The 19,059-nt window shown below is 35.5% G+C and overlaps 1 protein-coding gene across 3 annotated transcripts in view; it reads right to left on the bottom strand.

Annotated features, from left to right (window-relative positions):
• LOC150093724 (cGMP-inhibited 3',5'-cyclic phosphodiesterase 3A-like) overlaps positions 1-19,059 on the bottom strand; it is a 289,278-nt gene that overhangs the window by 149,112 nt on the left and 121,107 nt on the right. Inside the window, exon 1 of one of the 3 annotated variants that reach the window (XM_090412779.1) lies at positions 14,487-14,630. The exons of the other annotated variants lie outside the window; for them this stretch is intronic. Within the exon in view, the coding sequence (XP_090268905.1) occupies positions 14,487-14,615 (129 nt within the window). The 5' untranslated portion in view covers positions 14,616-14,630. Of the gene's footprint in view, positions 1-14,486; positions 14,631-19,059 lie in introns of those variants that run through there. 3 annotated transcript variants of the gene reach the window in all.

Raw genomic sequence — 19,059 nt, 5'->3', positions numbered from 1 at the left:
GAATGGGATTGCGATCGATAAATTGTTTGTCTATCATTTACATGGCATAGACTATGTTTTCGGTTTATTACACCATTCTTAATTGAGCAATACCAACGATTTATTTGAGTTACTCTTACCAGCTAGTAGGGATCTTACTATCATACCTCGTTCAAAGTCATTAAGGTCACCTTTTCCTTATCATCATAAATATGAATACACATACCTTCTCTCAGAGGTAATCTGCATCTCCTCCATTTAGTACGGAGATGTCACTAATATTTTGAGAACTGACCTGAAACTAATGTAAGCAAATATATAAACATCTTGCATGCTGACAGTTCCGTAATTTTTAATCTATTGTCAGTATATTGTCAACATGAAATGGCGCTTCCAAAATGCAAAGTCGCAATGCGGTATATTTAGCTCTAGTGCTGGTAAATGTCGAATATCTTTCAACACGGATTAGGAATCTGTGGAGGAAATATGAGCGATTATAAATCAGATCATTTTAGTTATGGCAGTGACACTTCTCCACCAGGGATTTAACTATGAATACGGACCACTGAACTCACATATTTATTAAGGCAAATAAAAATTTGCCGTTTTTATCGAAACCTGGAATTTTTTTTTTAAATTTCCATCCTTCGATTATCCCGTAACCATAGTAACAGAGTTATTAATAATATCATTCAGTCTCATTGTTATCGTTGTCATGGATACTAGGACATTGTTCTGAATAGTTTCGCATGAGTAGCAATTTTCTGTGTTTCTATTTATTCTTTTTCTGTTTCGGATTTAGATTTAATGCCTATACAGTCATCTTCAATAAAAGAAGATAACTGTATAGGCATTGATCCTCTCTTAATACCTCAACAGACTTTTGTTCATTTCAATGGGTCATATGATTCCCTCACTTTCTGCTAAGTTGAATTAAATACAGCCATGAGGATAAGCCATTTTGGATATTTTATTGTAGCCGCAATGAAGCAGTACTGAAAATGCAAGTGAGTTGGACTAATGCATTTTAAGAGCTCGTGAGGGCAGGGGGGAGGTCTCCGGAATACGCAATGACCAGTTCAAGGACGTCAAGTGCAACAGATGATGGTAATACTGCGAATTTGACGTCGATGAGGATGTTGCCATAATAGATGTATATCCGGTAGTCTGTCTCTTGCAAGAACGTCACCACTTGGTGCATTGACCTCGGTCGTGTCTTTTGGAAGACAGAAAGATTAGCGACCGCCGTTCTATTAATGGCACATCATTCGTATAAACAGCAGGTGAAACGAAGGTTAATCAGACTTCTTACGTAGCTCCTGGGAGATGTGAACACAGCTGGGAGATTCGCGAGTTAAGTTTAACGAGCGGAATTAACTAATTGTGTCTCCCTAGGTGAGCGCTCCCTGATCGCCAAAGCAGTATGGGGAAACAACATCCGAAGTCTCCAATTAGTTGCGTGTTAAATAACCAAACCGTATCCTTAAGTAAATTTAGAAGATCAGACAGGTGCGTCTAACATTATCGCTTCTTTATTTATCACTTTTACTCCTTTGAATTTGTCTTCGTCGGTCCATTTATTTCGTGTATGTTTAGCGGAATGAACATCTGCAACTGCTATTTTTATCTTCATTAATGCTTGCATCTAAAACCGGATTTTATTCCCACCTACTTTAGAATCTGCCTTTAGACCATATCATAATATAAGCTGTCTTTGCACTAAAAACCGCCAGACATCTTGGTCTCTTTACAGCAATTTGTTTTCGTCTAATCAGAGTGTCAATTATACTTGGGTAAAAAATGAAATTAAAAAAATTGTATTCTTTATTTTCTTCTTTATTTAAGAGTGAGTGCCTGCCTGGTTGGTCGAGTGGCTTGCGTATTCGCTTCGAACACTGCAGCGTTTTAGCTCCAGGGTTTGAATCTTGCCTTGGATGCTTGTAATGTCCTTCATTCGAACACACAATACGTGCACTGGCCCAAGAAGGATTAGATCACCCTTTGGAATAGTAGACCAAACCATTAGAGGCCTTCCTTATTAATGAGGGAAATCAGAGGCAATTGATAACTCAAAAGTGAGTAAACAAAATGTCTACATGAATTTTTTTCCCGCCTAGGCTCCTTTTGCACAGAAATAAATGACAACAGAAAATTACCAGTATCCAATATTCATTAATATGCAGCTCACCGTTCCTCGAGGAAGTATGCATTGGCAAGCATCGTAGAAAGAATCACTTTCCACTTCTGTGGTTTCATCGGTACGAGTTAAACCCGCTGGGATGTTGAGATCTGTACGTTGTGCGATATTAGGCGAATATTTAGGTGATGACAACTGCCTCTGTATACACGTAGCTTAGCTGTGAGGTTAACTCAAAAAAAAAAAAAAATTTTTTTTTTTTTTGCTCGATTGAGTAAAGTATAAAAACAATATAGTTTTGCATAATTAAGTATAAAATTCTCCATTTGTGTTTCGCAGGATGAAAAACAAACCTCATTTTGTCATCTGCGTCTGCAATAGGTTAGGTCATTTTCAGATGAAAACATCATTAGATAATGTTTTTTTCACATCTATACGGAATTCGAACCCAAAATTCTTTCCTATGAAACATGGGCGGCTCGTGCATAGGCACCGCGGAACTGCAGCACCCCCAATTTTTCTCGATATATAAATCTATTTATTCATTTATTTATATTTGCTTGTAATATTTAATTTTATCATCAAAAATCCTATACAATTCTCTTATTTTGTATAAAAAATAATAAAAATCCATCTTGTAGCACTTAGGAGAGCGAAGGACGCTAGCGGCACTGTGTTTACCACAGTGTCATATTGCTACGCGCGCAAGCATATGCACGTCATAGTGAGATGCGAGCTGTTAGCGTAATGCGGCACTGTCCGTCGCGCAGTTCCACTGTTGTTTATATGCAGTTTGCGCTAGTAGTAGAGTGTCGTAGTGCTTATCGTGTTGGACATTACAAATAAAGACGTAACAGTTGTTATAGTTTTTATTTTAGAACATTATTGGGGTTATGATATTGGATCTTATTTTTAAATAATTTTGAATTATACCAAACTGTATAATTTTATCGATAATAAACAATATTTTTCATGTTTATTATTTTTAAAAAAAATTTTTACCATAATTTTATATTTTATTCAAACACGTATACACTGTACTTACAGTTCATTCACTAACAAACAAAACCATAGAGATTACATACTTTGAAATAATTAATATTATATTATCATTTCTAAATGTAATTAACTAATTGGTTTTGCTTTAGTAGAGGTTAAATAAACAACATTGTTATGTTAAATAATTAACTAATTGTCAGTTTAAATGAAACTAAATAACAGAAACAAAATATCGCTTTATATACAGTTTTAACCTTTGTTTTTTATTCTTACTTGCACGCGATGTAATAATTAATTTTTCTCTCTGTGTGTTTCATTGTTAACACACTCATAATTGAACGAGACGCTTATTGGATTAAAATAGTCTATCAACTGCAATGAATACTAACAATGTTAAATTCATATCCAGTAAAACTTTGTTGATTCATTTCGTTCAGTTTGAAGCCTTACAAATCCTTCTCCATGACTGGAGATTGATTATTCTCAGGATCGATGCAGCCACATTAGCCACACCTCAGGCAATCATCGAAAGCAAATCATGTCAACATCCAGGAACAAGGGAGGGTATGGAGGAGATAAGTGTTGTGTTTGTGTGTCCAAACCTCGAAGTAAACAAATTAGGTAATAAACATAGGATCGTTCTTTTTATTTATTGGGTGGTCCCCAACCCCCTGTAGTGTCGTCAGCTGAGAATATCATCAACGAAAGGGTGCACGTAAACAAATAACTCGCACTAATGAAAAGATGGTCTACTTTATCCTTAAGATTAGATGTATAGCGTTGATGACGACTTGTGATAAATGACCTGACTTCCCTGGTGACTGTCGAAGGTAAAACACGTTCTAATGGCGACACACCCACCTGAGAATCCAAACTTATCTGCAAAAGAAAAGAACTTCCGTAGAAGACATGACAGTAATTGACCTGAATTTGTAGTCACTGCCGATAGAGGGCGTAATGACTTTCCACGAAATATTTTCTTGCGTTGTGTTGGCTTCGTACTAATTCCGCTCGCAAGTGTTCGTTTGTGACAGCTCGTCCATACAGGTTTCGTCACGGGAGACAGAACCCTGTTATGTGTTTGGGCGTAAAACCAAGTCCGTTTTCTCTCCCCTGTCTTCATGCATCAATTCACCAACGTTTGTGTCGTGAACCAGCAGTCAATAAGCATCAGTCATTCTACTACCTCTTCACAGGCGTCTCTCTCGCGCATACACACACCGTTTTCATCTTTTTCCCTAAAACTCATCTTAATGAAGCTAAGACTAACGTCTGTTTTTAAATTGGATAGGCTACCAATTCTACGTCATTATTTGCTTTCCATCTGGCTATTTAATTTCGTTAATATCCCGTAGCCATCGCCCCATTCATGAAATGAACTTTTAAAATAATCTTTTTAACCTAGGTCGTGTACTAATTAAATGCTTTCTTTATGCAATACCATCGCTTAACGATTTACTCACAACCCTTCTTGTTGAACAAGATGCGTTTATAAATTATTCGCAGTCGACAATCCATAAAAATATGGGAAAAGTTTTTTTTTTTTTTTTTTTTTGGTTGAGAAAAATAATGAGTGGCAGAAATTTAAATAGCAATGACACTAAAACAGAGGTAGCATTCTATACTACATGGATTTTATAAGGTAGTTTTACACATTTTTTTTCTATAAAAAGTATTAAGTGAAATAGTTTTGAGGCCATGTATGTCATGTTTATACAGTTTACCAATACGATTGTTTTATTTCTGTCAGAAATAATTATATAACTTTGAATTAGACACTTAACTAGTATAAAACAGCTAAAATTTGCAAACTGTAGTGACTGAAACTATAATGACATTCTAAACATTTCAATCCAAATATCTCCCATTTTAGTATGTTTTGATTTTAAAGCGTTCAATGAATCTTCCATTTCCGGAGGTAGTGGAGTTTTGAAAGACAGACCATAGTTGAATAACCACGCGGGTGATGAGCCTCTATAGACCCCCTCCCCCCGAAACAATGAGTTAGTAACCATTTTTGGAGTTCCAAATATGGAGATTATGGGATGATGGATGTATATCCATTTCTTCTTCGGATGCAGGTAACTAGTATAAGTCTGGATGCTCCACGTTATCAGGGCACTGTCCACCAAACTCTAGGATTTGTTGATCAATCAATTTAAATATGTTTGGTAATTTCAAAACTTCGCTGTTGACCTCACAGAAATATGTCGGGGAAGACTAAGATCTACGCTTTATTTGAAGCTTCACGCATGGGATGCTTTCAGTCTCTCGTGAAAATCTTTTGAGGTGCGGAGTTCCTTCTTGAGTAATTGGACTGTGGAAGAGGATAATGCAACAGAAGCCTTTGATCTCAAGCCTTGCGGACAATTTTATTATGTTTACCGAACAACATCATTGACTGTTGTTTTCCTTGTTGTGAATTTTGTAATAAAAGATGTAGCAATAATGAAAATAAACTATATTGGGTCTTTCTGTTATGGGGTCAAGAACACCCGTTACAAAACAAAATAAGCTGATGTTTCTGTATTACTTATGTGACCGAGGAATCATCATCATCCATGCAGAGTTGGTGAAAGGGTTGGAAACATTTTTAGTAAATATCAAACACTCCTTTGTTTTGTAACTACTAAGACGTGTTAACTACTTTTGTCTACAGCAACAAATTCGTTGCACTTACTGAAAAACGTCATCATTAAGTTAGATTTATCCATGCCGGGATAGTTAGAGAACATGACCATAAAGGAGTCGGCTCATTAAGGAATTGAGCTACTTGTTCATTCTTTTTCTTCCTTTTCTTTTGTATTAGAACCAGAGAAGCTTATCACGAGATTATCATCCTGTGCACTGGTTTATCCGATAGATTTTGTAATAGAAAATATCATTTGTAATGCTGGTCTTATTCTCACAGAGTAACCTGGCCAGCGTCTAAACACCACTCCAAAATGAAAACTTCCAAGTCGCATCCGGATCCTCCACTTAAGAATCAGACGACATGGGTCGATAAGATTATAGTTGAAAGATGAAAACAAAGCATATAATCAGAACAATTAGAATCAAATTGGCCACACTATACTAGAAGTACATAGGAAACGGTACATTCAATCAAATGAAATTAAGGATATGATTGAAATACGGAATCCGTTTCATGCCAATAATGACAAAGAGGTTTTCAAATTCAGCTACATATGATTAACTCCTATTTGCTAAGCTACTCAACTACACATCCTCATGAGAATTACCGAACTATTAGTAAAGTTCGCTATTTAATTATTAGTCTATTTAGTTATTAATTGTTAGCAATCAGTTATTAGCAAAGTTTGAGTCCAGTTGTTTGAATTAATTTCGAGATATATGATGTGAGTTTATTATGAATCAGTGGCAAGAATTTGTCCTTCTGTTTGTGAAAACAAACTCTTCCATCTCCTTCCGAGACCTGATAAGTATGTTATGGTTGAAAGATACTGGGAAAAGTTCTTCAGCGCTTAATGGGATTCTTAAATCCAGGTCTGTATAAACAAGAGAAGTACTTCCTTCTGGTTGTTCAACCGAACAAAATATCGAGATGCATCGATCTATTCTCTCTCTCTCTCTAAATGGGTCATGTAGTTCTCGGCGATAGCTACGGAGCTGGTTCGATGGTATGCTGCATACGGAAACGACACTAAGGTAGCCTTAATGTAGTGGTTTATACGCTGATTGGCATATTGTGTGGGGCGGTATGCTACATTCAAAACTCATTACATTAGCGAAGCACGCAAATTATGTTTTCCCGCTTGGATTGTCATCGTCTCTCGAGAAGTGAGGTATCCTCCCAAATTCCTTCTAAATATTAATGTCTACAAGTCCAGCGGGTGGTCTCATGACGAAACTGATAGGAAAGCAACATTTTAGGCCAAAATTGCAATGACCAAAACGTCATACATTACCATAGCAACTGTTTACAACAAAAAACTATTTTCCCCTGTAAATGATTCTTTCCTGCATAACACCCAAGGTTACTTTTTCTGTATAAAACGTAACATGTAGAGAAGTGCTCTGTGAGGAAGATTTACACTCGTTTTTTGCTTTTTTTTAATCTTTATGGAAACATAGAAGAGAGAATTACATATGATCTCTGTATTCGAATCTAAGTTACACTGTATTTCATTTTCCAATATTTAATGAATACACCGTTAAGCCTAGTTCTATTAGCTAACACCGAAATTTGCTTCAAATTAAGCTAGAGCAACAAGTGACATCTGGTACTGCTGACACGCCCGTGTATCATTGACGCCCCGCAAAGATGTCATTGTCTGGGGAAGCTATTGACGTCACTGAAACCTGGATTCAGCAAAGATAATGAACTGTAGGAGTATAACGACTATCTAGTGCAGTTGTTTAGTCGACTGATGGAAGGCTGACTCAGAGGAGCAATGGATAGTAAAAGCAATTGCAGATCAGGCCTCCCCCAATCCATTATCTTGAGGACACACCCAGAGCGCGAGCATACGCATAAAATTTTTTTTTTAAAGCGGTACGTCTAGTTGCATGTAATGCGATATGTTATTTCGAATCCCATCCAACGCAACCAATGTATTTACGTCGGTTAATTTGTGCGTGTGTGCGTGCGTGCGCGTGCTGACATATGTTGTCAAGGTTTGCTATCAAGAAAATCGTATTATGATACAGAACGGAAATATATTGTTTAAATATAAAATAGTAAATTGATTTTCTCCATCCAGTGGTTCAATGAATTACATATCAACAATATTTGGTTCTATAAGCACCGACTAGATTACATTCCCCCCCCCCCCCCTTCCAATATTAATCTCACAGATGCAGGTGACATCACCTATGGTACTTCAGTACCGCGTGTTTTTAAGCAACAAGAATTTTAATCTTTTGGGAGTACTCGATGAGGAAAAGCTTTTCAAGATGCTAATAGTAGAAGAGATGTAAGAGAAAGGACTTGGTTCGTTAGATTTCGAGTTGGACTGTGTGTGTGTGTGTGTGTGTGTGTGTGTGTGTGTGTGTGTGTGTGTGTGTGTGTAGATCTTGACCTTTTGCTGCTCAAGTTTTATACGCTTGCAGGAAAGTGAAGAAATAGTGGATGCTACTTCAATTGAGCAGCGCCCATTGGAGTAATGAGAGAGAGAGAAATGATCACTTAATCCTACTTTTTGCTTCTGAATAATGTCAAGAATTTTACCGAAGTTTGTGTCGCACCATTTAAAATAGAAGAACAGTCGTGTAAGGCAGGCATTTGCAAAGTTAAAGAATGTAGTTATATTGGGGATAAAGACACAAGTCTTTTAAAGGGTGGAGATGCAGTGATATGTCAGGAAAGTTTAGAAATGTCATTCCAAGAGATGAGACCTGATCTTATCTAGAGAAGGTATTATCAAAAGGAGAAAAAAAAGAGAAGAATGATAACACTGTAGTTGGTGTGATTTTTATCGCTACACTGAGAAAAGCAAGGCGAAAAGTGTTTTTGGCATTAGTTATCGAAGATCTTTAAGCTTGGTTCAATTACTGCATGGTTTGTTAAATGGTGCCCTCATGAAAACTATGGGTGGAATTTTAAAACGGAAACCACCGAAGATCTTGTGAGAAAAACACGGTCTTGACATTAAAATCTGAAAAGAGGAAGCCTTCCACCAGTTAAAAGAAGGGTTGAAGGTAAACCTTAAAAATGAAACGACTTTTTGGTATCCAGGTTAATCAACATTATCATGGTAATAAAAAGAAAAAAAAACTGTCGTTACCTTATGTTTGTTATAGTAGGAGTCGATGTGTCCATGTTATCAACGTGGGAACTGAAGTAAAACCCACAGCTTTCAGATATTATGCTGACACCATCTGAATGTGAGAGGGAATAGCATCAATATACAAGTTATGAAAACGGCCTCATCAGAGGACAGAAAACACGACTTCCGTCTGTACATGAAGTTTCTCTGACGTCTTGCAAAATCAGATTTGGATTCGTTAACTTTTTTTTTTTTTTTTTTACTATTACTAGCTTTTGCATTCCTTCTTCTACCACTTATGGTAAATTTAATTTTTAATTCGTATTGCTATGGCTGACTTAGAAAACCTAGGTTTGAATGACAAGCGACAAAAACGAAGTATTGAACTCAGTATAATCAATTCTTGAGCCAAGTGATATAAAATTTCTATCAAAGATGCGAAGATCAATTCTTTTCACTTAAAAGTATTCATTTGACGATAGCATGCAGTGCCGAATAATACTTTTTAATACACATTACTTCGTTTTGAACATCATTAGATATTTTTTTAAATAAATGTTTGTTTTAGTAGTCGCGTTTGAACTGTTTTTAACTCTTAAAAAATTCTTGTGGGAATTCTGATTGACTGAGAAATCAGAAATGTTATGGGACATTCTGCATTGATAGTCTCTGTCCGTTACACTTTTATTAATCTATCTGTCTGCTTTCCCGTATATAACTGTAATCCTTGAGTAGACATCACCAAGCATAAGAGTAACGAACGGGATATTAAGAAATTTACCGAGAAAATAATGCCATGATATTGAAATTAAAATGAAATCCTGATTGTTTTTATTATACTTTCATTTAGGAGCTTGAATCATGTGATCAAATACAACACTATCTGATTTTGCATTGTTGAGTGCTGAGAATTACTGACGCAACAATAGATGTTAATAGAATATATTTTAGACTTGCTTTCAGAAAAGGATTTTGTCAAGTGCTTCCGCCTATCGTGCTGTAATAAGAAATTTAAAAAATTGGATACTTCTTATCCGTTTATTACGATATCCCCCTCTTTTCTTTGTTTGTTCTCCTGCTGTTTGAATTAATCAGATTTTATAATATATAAATCGATTCCCAAAGAATTTTCTGATGTTTGAAGACGTTACATTTATTGCAAATAGCCTCACAAACAATAATCCCGAACTGTCTTTGAACCTGGATATCTGATTTCTTCTTGGAATGTAATAGATTATTCTTTATCTTGTGGAGGCTCCATTTGTGGTCAATGACGTCAAAGGAGAACACTCGCTAAAACAAAAAAAAATGTCGATAAAACTTTGAGAGATATTGTTTCAAAACGCAATGGCTGATTACAGCAACAAATACACTTTCAAAACGCAATAACCATATCACTATAGCTGATTACAGCAACAAATACACGGTCATGAATTATCGCAGTGCAAATTTTGTACCACGAAGAGGAGTGTTTGTCCCAATCAAATAGTTAATTTTAACAGTGTTTTTAGTAAATATCCTAAACAGTAAATACCCCAAAAAGAAACCCAATGATATCTTTACAATTTTATACCTCGATTTTTATCAGAAAAGCAGTTTAAAAGTTTAGTCTAACATATATCAGATGGAAAGAATTTATACAGAGTTGAACTTCTAAGCTTTAAAAAATTATGTCATACCGATGTTATATATTTGAAATTAATTTATTTCTTATGAAATAATATTGCAAGTTATATTTTACATAATATTTTAAAAATATATTATATTACTTTTAAATATTTAAAAAAAATCTAAAATTATAAAAGACACCTTTTATTATTTAATATTATAATAATACAATAACGTCATAACAAGATTTAATATTATCATGGGCCTAAAACCGGTGTGGGAATGAACACCTGATTCCCGGAAAAGTCCTTTTTAGGACTTACAGGGTGACAAATGGCAATGCTATAGCCAATGAAGTTTTAACTGAGGCTCGGCTATTGCCGTTACCCAGCCATGACTAGAGCTTTTTAGCTCAATAACACTCTATCCATACAGATTTACTTCATTCAGATGACGGGATAAAGAGTCAAGGACTCAGTCCATCGCCCAGTTCTTTTAAGAACTTTAAGAATATTATCATTATGGTGAATTTTGCATTTAATATTATATTATTATTATATATATATATATATATATATATATATATATATATATGATTATGATTATATTATCATTATGGTGAATTTTGCATACGTTATTATGACAGTTCTTTAGTCATCTCCATTGTGTGCTGCCAACGGGTTACTTGCAATTTAAGTAGTAACTTATTGAGGTTCTCGTATCTAAAGAGAAAATTTTACTTAATGTAACATATTTGCAAAAATGTCGCTGTTTTATTATTATTATTATATATATAATATAAGAAGAGAACTTAGAGGAACAAATCAGCCCTGTCAAGTATGGTTTGCAGGTTACTAAGGAGAAGAATTTGGAGATTAAATCTAACCACCAGAAAGCTACTTATGTATATCATGTGTATTTTTTTTTTTTCATCTGAACATTATGTAAGAGCCAAGTGATGACCGTTTCTCGCCGATGGCAGAGTGGCTAGAAATCTATAGGACTGCTAAGTAAGTTGTTTTTAAGAAGGTTATCGGTGTTGGCATCGATTAAGGATGTCAAGTGATCAGATTCTTAATCCCAAGGTTGATGCGTTAGCGGTGACGATATATTTCCGTCTCATGCTGTGTACTAGCGTGATAAAAAGTGACCCGCATTACCAGCAACACCGAAAATGTTGCGTCAACAAGAACCACGTGATCCTGTTTACATTTCCCTGCGGAGTCCGAAAATTACAAAGTCCAAAGTTCGGATGTTGCTCAAGACTGTCATTCAAAGCCGAAGAAAACAACGAAAACTTGTGGCAACAGTGCAACGGTTTACAGTGCGCAACACTGTATTCAGATTGTTGACCTGGTAACGGCCATTGATACACGGGAATAAGTGTATTCCGATAATCTACTTGGACAGAAGGAATTACAAAGTACAGAGAAAATATTATAGGGTTATGAAGTAAATTTTGACTTTGCTAAGTCCGTTTGTGAAGAATACTACAAAAAAAAAATAATAATAATCCAACCGGAGGCTCTCTTCCAGCTAGAAAGAGTTTATTTAGATGTTTATTCATTAAAGCAAAATAAATTGTTTGTGATAGGAATAGTCGACAAAATTCGAAATCACAGTCTATAAAAGCAAAAAAATTACTTACAATTTGTTTTCTTTTTCAAATAACAGATGTGGTCTTAATAACTGAGAAAGTCACACTCGCAGACCAATGAAAGAGTAGCAATTAAATTTAAAAAAAAAGGGAGAGAGATAGACACCTATCTAAAGCTCCCGCAGATCAATCCGTAATGACGATGCCCTTTAGCCTGCAACGTCTAGGTTCCAATTCCTTCTACGAAGGGAAAAACTTTTATAAAAGCATTTTGGCTGAAAGTGAGTTAGTCGGTCTCATGGACGCCAAACGGTTTTCCATCCCGGAAACAAATTGCTTCATCTTTAAAAACATGTCATCTAGAAAAGAACGTGCAATTAAAAGACATAATATATTGGTTTCGGCCATAATTCCATCCAGCTTCACCTAATTCATGATTAAACTGCAAACATATTATTGCAATTCAAATAATGGAAGATTTAGGTTAACATCAGTAATACGTCTTGTTTAATCTTAGAAAGTTGTTCTAATCCATCTTAACTTACAGAAGAGACATTTCTAGTGTAACAACGAGAAGGGGGTGGTAAATATGGTGTACAGGGCAAGAAAAGAACCGTGCTTCGCTTTGTCTTAGGTAAAGACTGGCTGTTTGAGAATACTGAAGATACAGTTTGTGTAAAACTTCCGAATTGAGACTCAAATGATCATTTTTAAAATGGATAAATAACTCGGTTCCTGGAGAAACTGATTAGGAAATCTTGTATTTGGTTGATTTGTAGTAAGTGCTTTCTGTCTTTAGTCACTTACGATTTCTAATGTTTTGTATTCATTGAATGCTTGCTGGTATTCCTTTGATTTTATGCTTTGTTTACGAAATCGAATTCATTGCTGGGACTGAACTGTTTGGAGATGACGACCATAAAGCTATGCGGTAAGCGTATTGTGTCTTTTAATTATCTGGCTGGTTTGATTTTGTGGGAAGAAAATTTATGATACTCTGCCTGAGATCGGTTAACTCGCCCTCATTTGAAAAATATTCATAAACGTTCTTCGAAATATGGACGAGATTTGAACCCGTCTTCTCAGTTGTATTGAGAACTTCACTAATTTCATTGAACTTTTTTTTTAAAATTAATTAATACAACAAGTACACACACACACGTGACAATAAAACTATAGAAATATAACACTATGCGAAGGATTAAAAGGATGTTGTAAACTAAATAAAATATTTTTATTTTTCATACAATTAAACATGGAGGGAGAAGGTGTTTTTACCTCTTGGAAACTCGGGTTTTTCTTCTCACAAATAGACCAGAAGAACACACACACACAGAAGTACGAGTAACAAACGAAAAACGCCTTAGTTGTCTGAATATTCATCTCGAAGAACCACAACATTTTTCTTTGAATATATCCCGCTTCTCGACTCGAACTTAGAGATCGCCATATTTTGACATTTCTATTGGACTTTCATCAGCTTAAATTACATACTCGAGTGACAATAACAAACTTCAACACATCCTGATCAGCATAACTGCTAACTTGAGGTTTCAAATTACAAATAAGAAGATGGATTAGTCACTCCTGGATATCCGATACCAAATATGAACCCTTAATTCTTTTTAGGTTCAGTTCAAGGTCGTTCGCTAACAATTAAAAAAAAGTTATGTAATATGGATTAGGTAACAAATCATCCCCTTCACATATTTCATGTTAACCTCACGAAATTTGTGACCATGACAGATTGCGTTATATCTTCAGGATATATTTATCCATTCCGTAATCCTCCAATACTTGTTTCTCAAGTTTTTTCTTCTTTAGATATTGAGAAATAAGCTAAACCCAAGGCAGAATATATGAATTAGGGCGTGGTCGTCACAGATTTCGTGTTTAACGAAAGGCCAGATAATATGTTCAGCTTAAAAGAATGGGAGAGTTCAGCAAAATGAAAGCGATTTATCAACTATAACAATAACCATACACTTAGACAATGAAAAATAGCTGTTTTTCATCTCAGAGCAGTTATTTTTCATTGTTAGATAGCACGTGATGTCTGTTTCTGAAAATAAAATCAAATTACGGAAACCGAAATTGACCATTTCCCTTTCAAAATACGAATTTATTCGAAACTAAATCGCCTGGATGTTTATTTATTCGCGGAGGTTGCAATTTATTGCTGGAATTACAATACGTTAAAGCAAATTAATGTATACCTCTGAATATGAAAAAAAAATCTATTTAACGAATTATAAAAATAGACGCCACTTTATATGACTGTTTTATTCATCTCCGGAAGGGTGTTTCCAGAGGAAGCGGAACACATCGCCAAGTGTAGTCAAAACGTGCTTGGTTGCCTCATCACGCAAACTCCCTTTTTCTCCTTCCCGCCCCTTAAATTAGAGTCAAACAAATAGTATTTTACGATAGCACTTACCACTATGACCTCTTCGTCTTCATCTTCGGAGCCGCTAAGGGACCTTGGACGATCCCACGAGTGCTCAGCACTGCTGGCCCTACGTCGCAGCAAGTGACGTTTATTCTTCGGACCTTGAACCCGTCTCATTGGTGTTGCCGAACTTTGCTGACCAACACGTATGCAGACAAAGGACAGATGTGGCGAACGAGGAAGAGCATAAGCCACGGTTATTCCCCTCTTGCAAAAGAGCTTACGCAACGTCCCAAGTGCGCCCGGTGATGAGCACACCGAACTAAGTAGGTAGGTAGATTTGTTGCTGCGCGTCTCTTTTTTATCACGTGATGCACCTGCGAGTTTGTGCAGAAAGAAGGATGGCGAGTGTGTGTGTGTGCTTGTTAGCGAAACACACACGCATGCACACCGAGAGGGCTTGCGATTTGTTCCAATGTGCCCTCACTCTGTTCCCCCGTGTTGGAAAAATGAATCTGTCGATTAAAAGCTTATTGATGAGTTTTCTTCCCATCTCCCTGCTTTAATAAATGTGTCTCCCCCAAAGATTGTATTATTGGAAACATCATTGTTGACATTCGCTCCAATCTTTAGTGACGGCACTCGACATTTCGTCTTAACACGCGAGAAAGATATTTGCATAAAGACACCCTTTAAAGCTCTTTAAAAAGGTTCGCTTTTCATTTGTTATACGTCAGTTTTCCAGACAGATTTCACACTCGGTTGCGTTTGTAGAAAAGCGACCCCTGAAGTCAAAGAAAATAAAAGAAATATTACTTATGTATTAAAAATATTAAATAAAATAAAATAAATTTTACTTATGTATTAAAAATATTTTTCGGAAAAAAGTTTAAAGCCTTAAACTTTAAGGCGATGTTTAAGTAAAGCCAATCTCTAAAAATTTGGACGATCCCTAGATTACTCCATAGTGGCCGAAAGACCGTCCAACTCAGCGTTAGTTCCACTCAGTGACAGGCTCCCCCACCACCGAGCAGAACCGCTCATATTCCGAAGAAAAGCATTCACCAACAATTCCCCTCACCAGAAAACACTTTCCCCGGAGACTCAAATTGCTCCCTTAAGAGAAACTGAAACTCTCGAATATCTGAGTCCCGGGGGGGGGTAACAGCAACAGCCGGGCCTCAGTTAGAACTTTACTGGCTACGGCATTGCCACCGGTCTGCAAACTTTAAGGTCACATCAAAGACAGAGATGTCGACAGACAACAGCCACAGTAAATACACATTCTTAAAGTCCTTATAAGGACTGGCTTAAAGGGCGAAGCAACTGTTGTTATTGAGCTATTAAAGCTCTGATCATGGCAGGAGGGTAACAGCAATAGCCGAGCCTCAGTTAGAACTTCATTGGCTACAGCACTGCCATCCATTACCCTCCAAGGGTATTGGATTGAATGAACCAATCACCGCATCTCACGGTCGATTGATTCAATCTCCTCATGGTAATCGTCCTTATAGTCCTTATAAGGACTGGCTTAAAGGGGCGAAGCAAGAATGCTTTTGATCTTCCCCGTTATCTGTAGAGGACAGTGTAGGGATAAGGTGTTATTGAGTTATTAAAGCTCTGATCATGGCAAGAGGGTAACAGCAATAGCCGAGCCTCAGTTAGAACTTCATTGGCTACAGCACTGCCATCCATTACCCTCCATGGGTATTGGATTGAATGAATCCATGGTGATCGTTATGTTAACCACTAAAATATATAAAATTTTCTTATTGAAAAAATAATGGTGTTTAATTTAATTTTCCTTTAGAGAAAAAAGTATTGAAAAGTTTTCATAATTTTTTATAGAAATATTAAAAATGTTATTTTTTAAAATTTTTTCTATATAAATTAAGAATAATTATTAATATTTTAGCTTTACAAAAAACTAAAAATAATTAACTATTAGCAAAGCTTTTGAATTAATATTTATTAAATGATACTAACTTGTTTGATTAACACGCTTTCAGGGAGATAATAGAATCAATGAAGTCAGATTTTTTTTTATGAACTCTTAATCAGATTTCAGGACACACTATGATACGGCTGCCAACAAAACGCGTTACGCCAACTTGCTTAAAGGCATGTTTGTTTTTATTTGCGGTGATTGCGAATATTCCTCTCAGATCATACGATGCATGTCTAGATAGTAGTCTAACAAGCCGTGTAGATTTTTTTTATTATAATTATAATAAATATCTGTTTAGTGTTTACTGAAACATATTCAGTTTGATTTAAAATAAAAGTTTCAAAAATGAATCTGCTGAATAAAAATAACTAAAATAACAAATTTAAAAATAACTTTTACTTTTATTGTCTGTGGTTACATTGAGTGTATATGAACGAGTCAACTCAGATAGTAGGTTTGACGTAATGCAGACCACTTTTCACAGGATAAACTACCAAATAGAGTTTTTTATTTTTTTTTTATTAGAAACAATAAGGAAACTTATATTTTACTCGAAATTTATTTTTATTTCATTAAATAATTTGAAATATTTTTAAAAATTCTAAAATGTAATATAAACCTACAAAGACTTAATATAATAATAATATTTGAAATTTCATGAAAAAAAATGTGCTCACGGATACCCTTGGAGGGTAATGGATGGCAATGCTGTAGCCAATGAAGTTCTAACTGAGGCTCGGCTATTGCTGTTACCCTCCTGCCATGATCAGAGCTTTAATAGCTCAATAACACCTTATCCCTACACTGTCCTCTACAGATAACGGGGAAGATGAAAAGCATTCTTGCTTCGCCCCTTTAAGCCAGTCCTTATAAGGACTATAAGGATATGTGCTCACATAAAAGGAGAATAATTGGTCCTTCTTAGGACTTCCAGGGTAACAAATGGCAATGCTGTAGTCAATGAAGTTTTAACTGAGGCTCGGCTATTGCCGTTACCCAGCCATGACTAGAGCTTTTTAGCTGAATAACACTCCATCCACACAGATTTTCTTCATTCAGATGACGGGATAAAGAGTCAAGGACTCAGTCCATCGCCCAGTTCTTATAAGAACTATAAAATATGTGCTCACATATTGTTTGTGTTACTAAGTTATATATAATCGTTTATTTATTTAGTTAAATTATTTAGTTCTGATGAGAAGCCTAGCCAATAACGAAAGTTTGCTGAGTTTAGGATTATTGTGAGTCGAGAGTGATCTTGCAGATCACCCAGATTTTTTTTTTTTGTAAGCTCTGCATGTGATGTTTCCATTCTTCATTGCATGTCAGAAGGAATCATTTATTAACCATACTTGATAATTTTCTCTGATTTGTGTATTCTTAATTTTGTTTCATATTATTATTGCATCAACGGCTACAATTTTTCTTAATATTTTCATCTCAATAATATTTGTAGTTTTTCTGCTGCATATGTAGTTCATTCTGTATTTATTATAGAACTCTTATCCGTAAATATATATTATCTTAATTAGTTCTGAAATTTGTTTTGTTATTTTTAATGTGGTTATTATATCTTTGAAGTGTTTTCTTTCAAATGCTTTAGTTAAATCTATAAAACACATGCGTACAGAGGTTTATTACATTCTGATTTCTCTATTATTTGCTTTAATATACTGCATGTATTGTTCATCTATTTTTTCCCCTCAAAATCCTGGTTGTTCAATCCTTAAATGAACAACCTAGTTGTTTAATCCTTACACACGTAAGAACTAGACTAGTATACCTACAGCGTTTAAGTAAAGAAAGTTTGAAGGCTCTTTCAAGTCTTTGCTGGTTGCTTTCCCATAAAGAAGTTGTATTTTCATATTCAAAATTAAGTAGATATGGTAGCAAAGTCCTATCCCAAACGGACTATATGTACACTGTAAATTATCTTAAGGGTATAACAGATAAACTGGACTAACTCCTGAATTAACACAAACTTAGGACAATCTATAAGCCTCTGGATGATGTCTCATCCTTTCTGAGACAAATCAAGGAGTGCTAAGATCCTCTCTTCTTCTTCCTAGCTGTCTGCAGATCTGCTGTCAATGTGGGTTCCAGCATTTTGGGACCTTGGTAAGAAGAAAAGAAAGTAAAAAAACTATTTGGTATAAGCAATCTAAAAGTAGATTATCACACGCCTCAGAGAAAGACCATTTCCATTCACACAGGAATGGAAACTCGAGTTTATTATTTATATTTATTATTATCCCGTCAAACACGAAAATATTCATCAGTTGATTGTCTCTTCTCTGACCGGACTGCCTGCTTTGAAGGAGAACAATCTAAAGTTTCCGAGTGGGAAAACTGCTACCTCCCTATGAATGTTAATATAATTTCTTAATACGACATATTAAATTATGAATTTTTGTAATTATGGGTGATGTCATAATTAAGAATTTTACGTCATCATAATAACAACAATTGCTATACCACTAGAGTGGGGACAGACTGTCTCCATGCTATATATATATATATATGTCCTTATAAGGACTGGCTTAAAGGGGCGAAGCAAGATTGCTTTTCATCTTCCCCGTTATCTGTAGAGGACAGTGTATGGATAAGGTGTTATTGAGCTATTAAATTAAAGCTCTGATCATGGCAGGAGGGTAACAGCAATAGCCGAGCCTC

Source organism: Typopeltis vanoorti, chromosome 23 (genome assembly GCF_054136105.1).
Source record: "Typopeltis vanoorti isolate ZY-2024b chromosome 23, IOZ_Tvanoo_1.0, whole genome shotgun sequence".
Lineage (NCBI taxonomy): Eukaryota > Metazoa > Arthropoda > Arachnida > Uropygi > Thelyphonidae > Typopeltis > Typopeltis vanoorti.
Note: the sequence above shows the minus strand (reverse complement) of the source record. Positions and strands in the feature narration are given on the sequence as shown.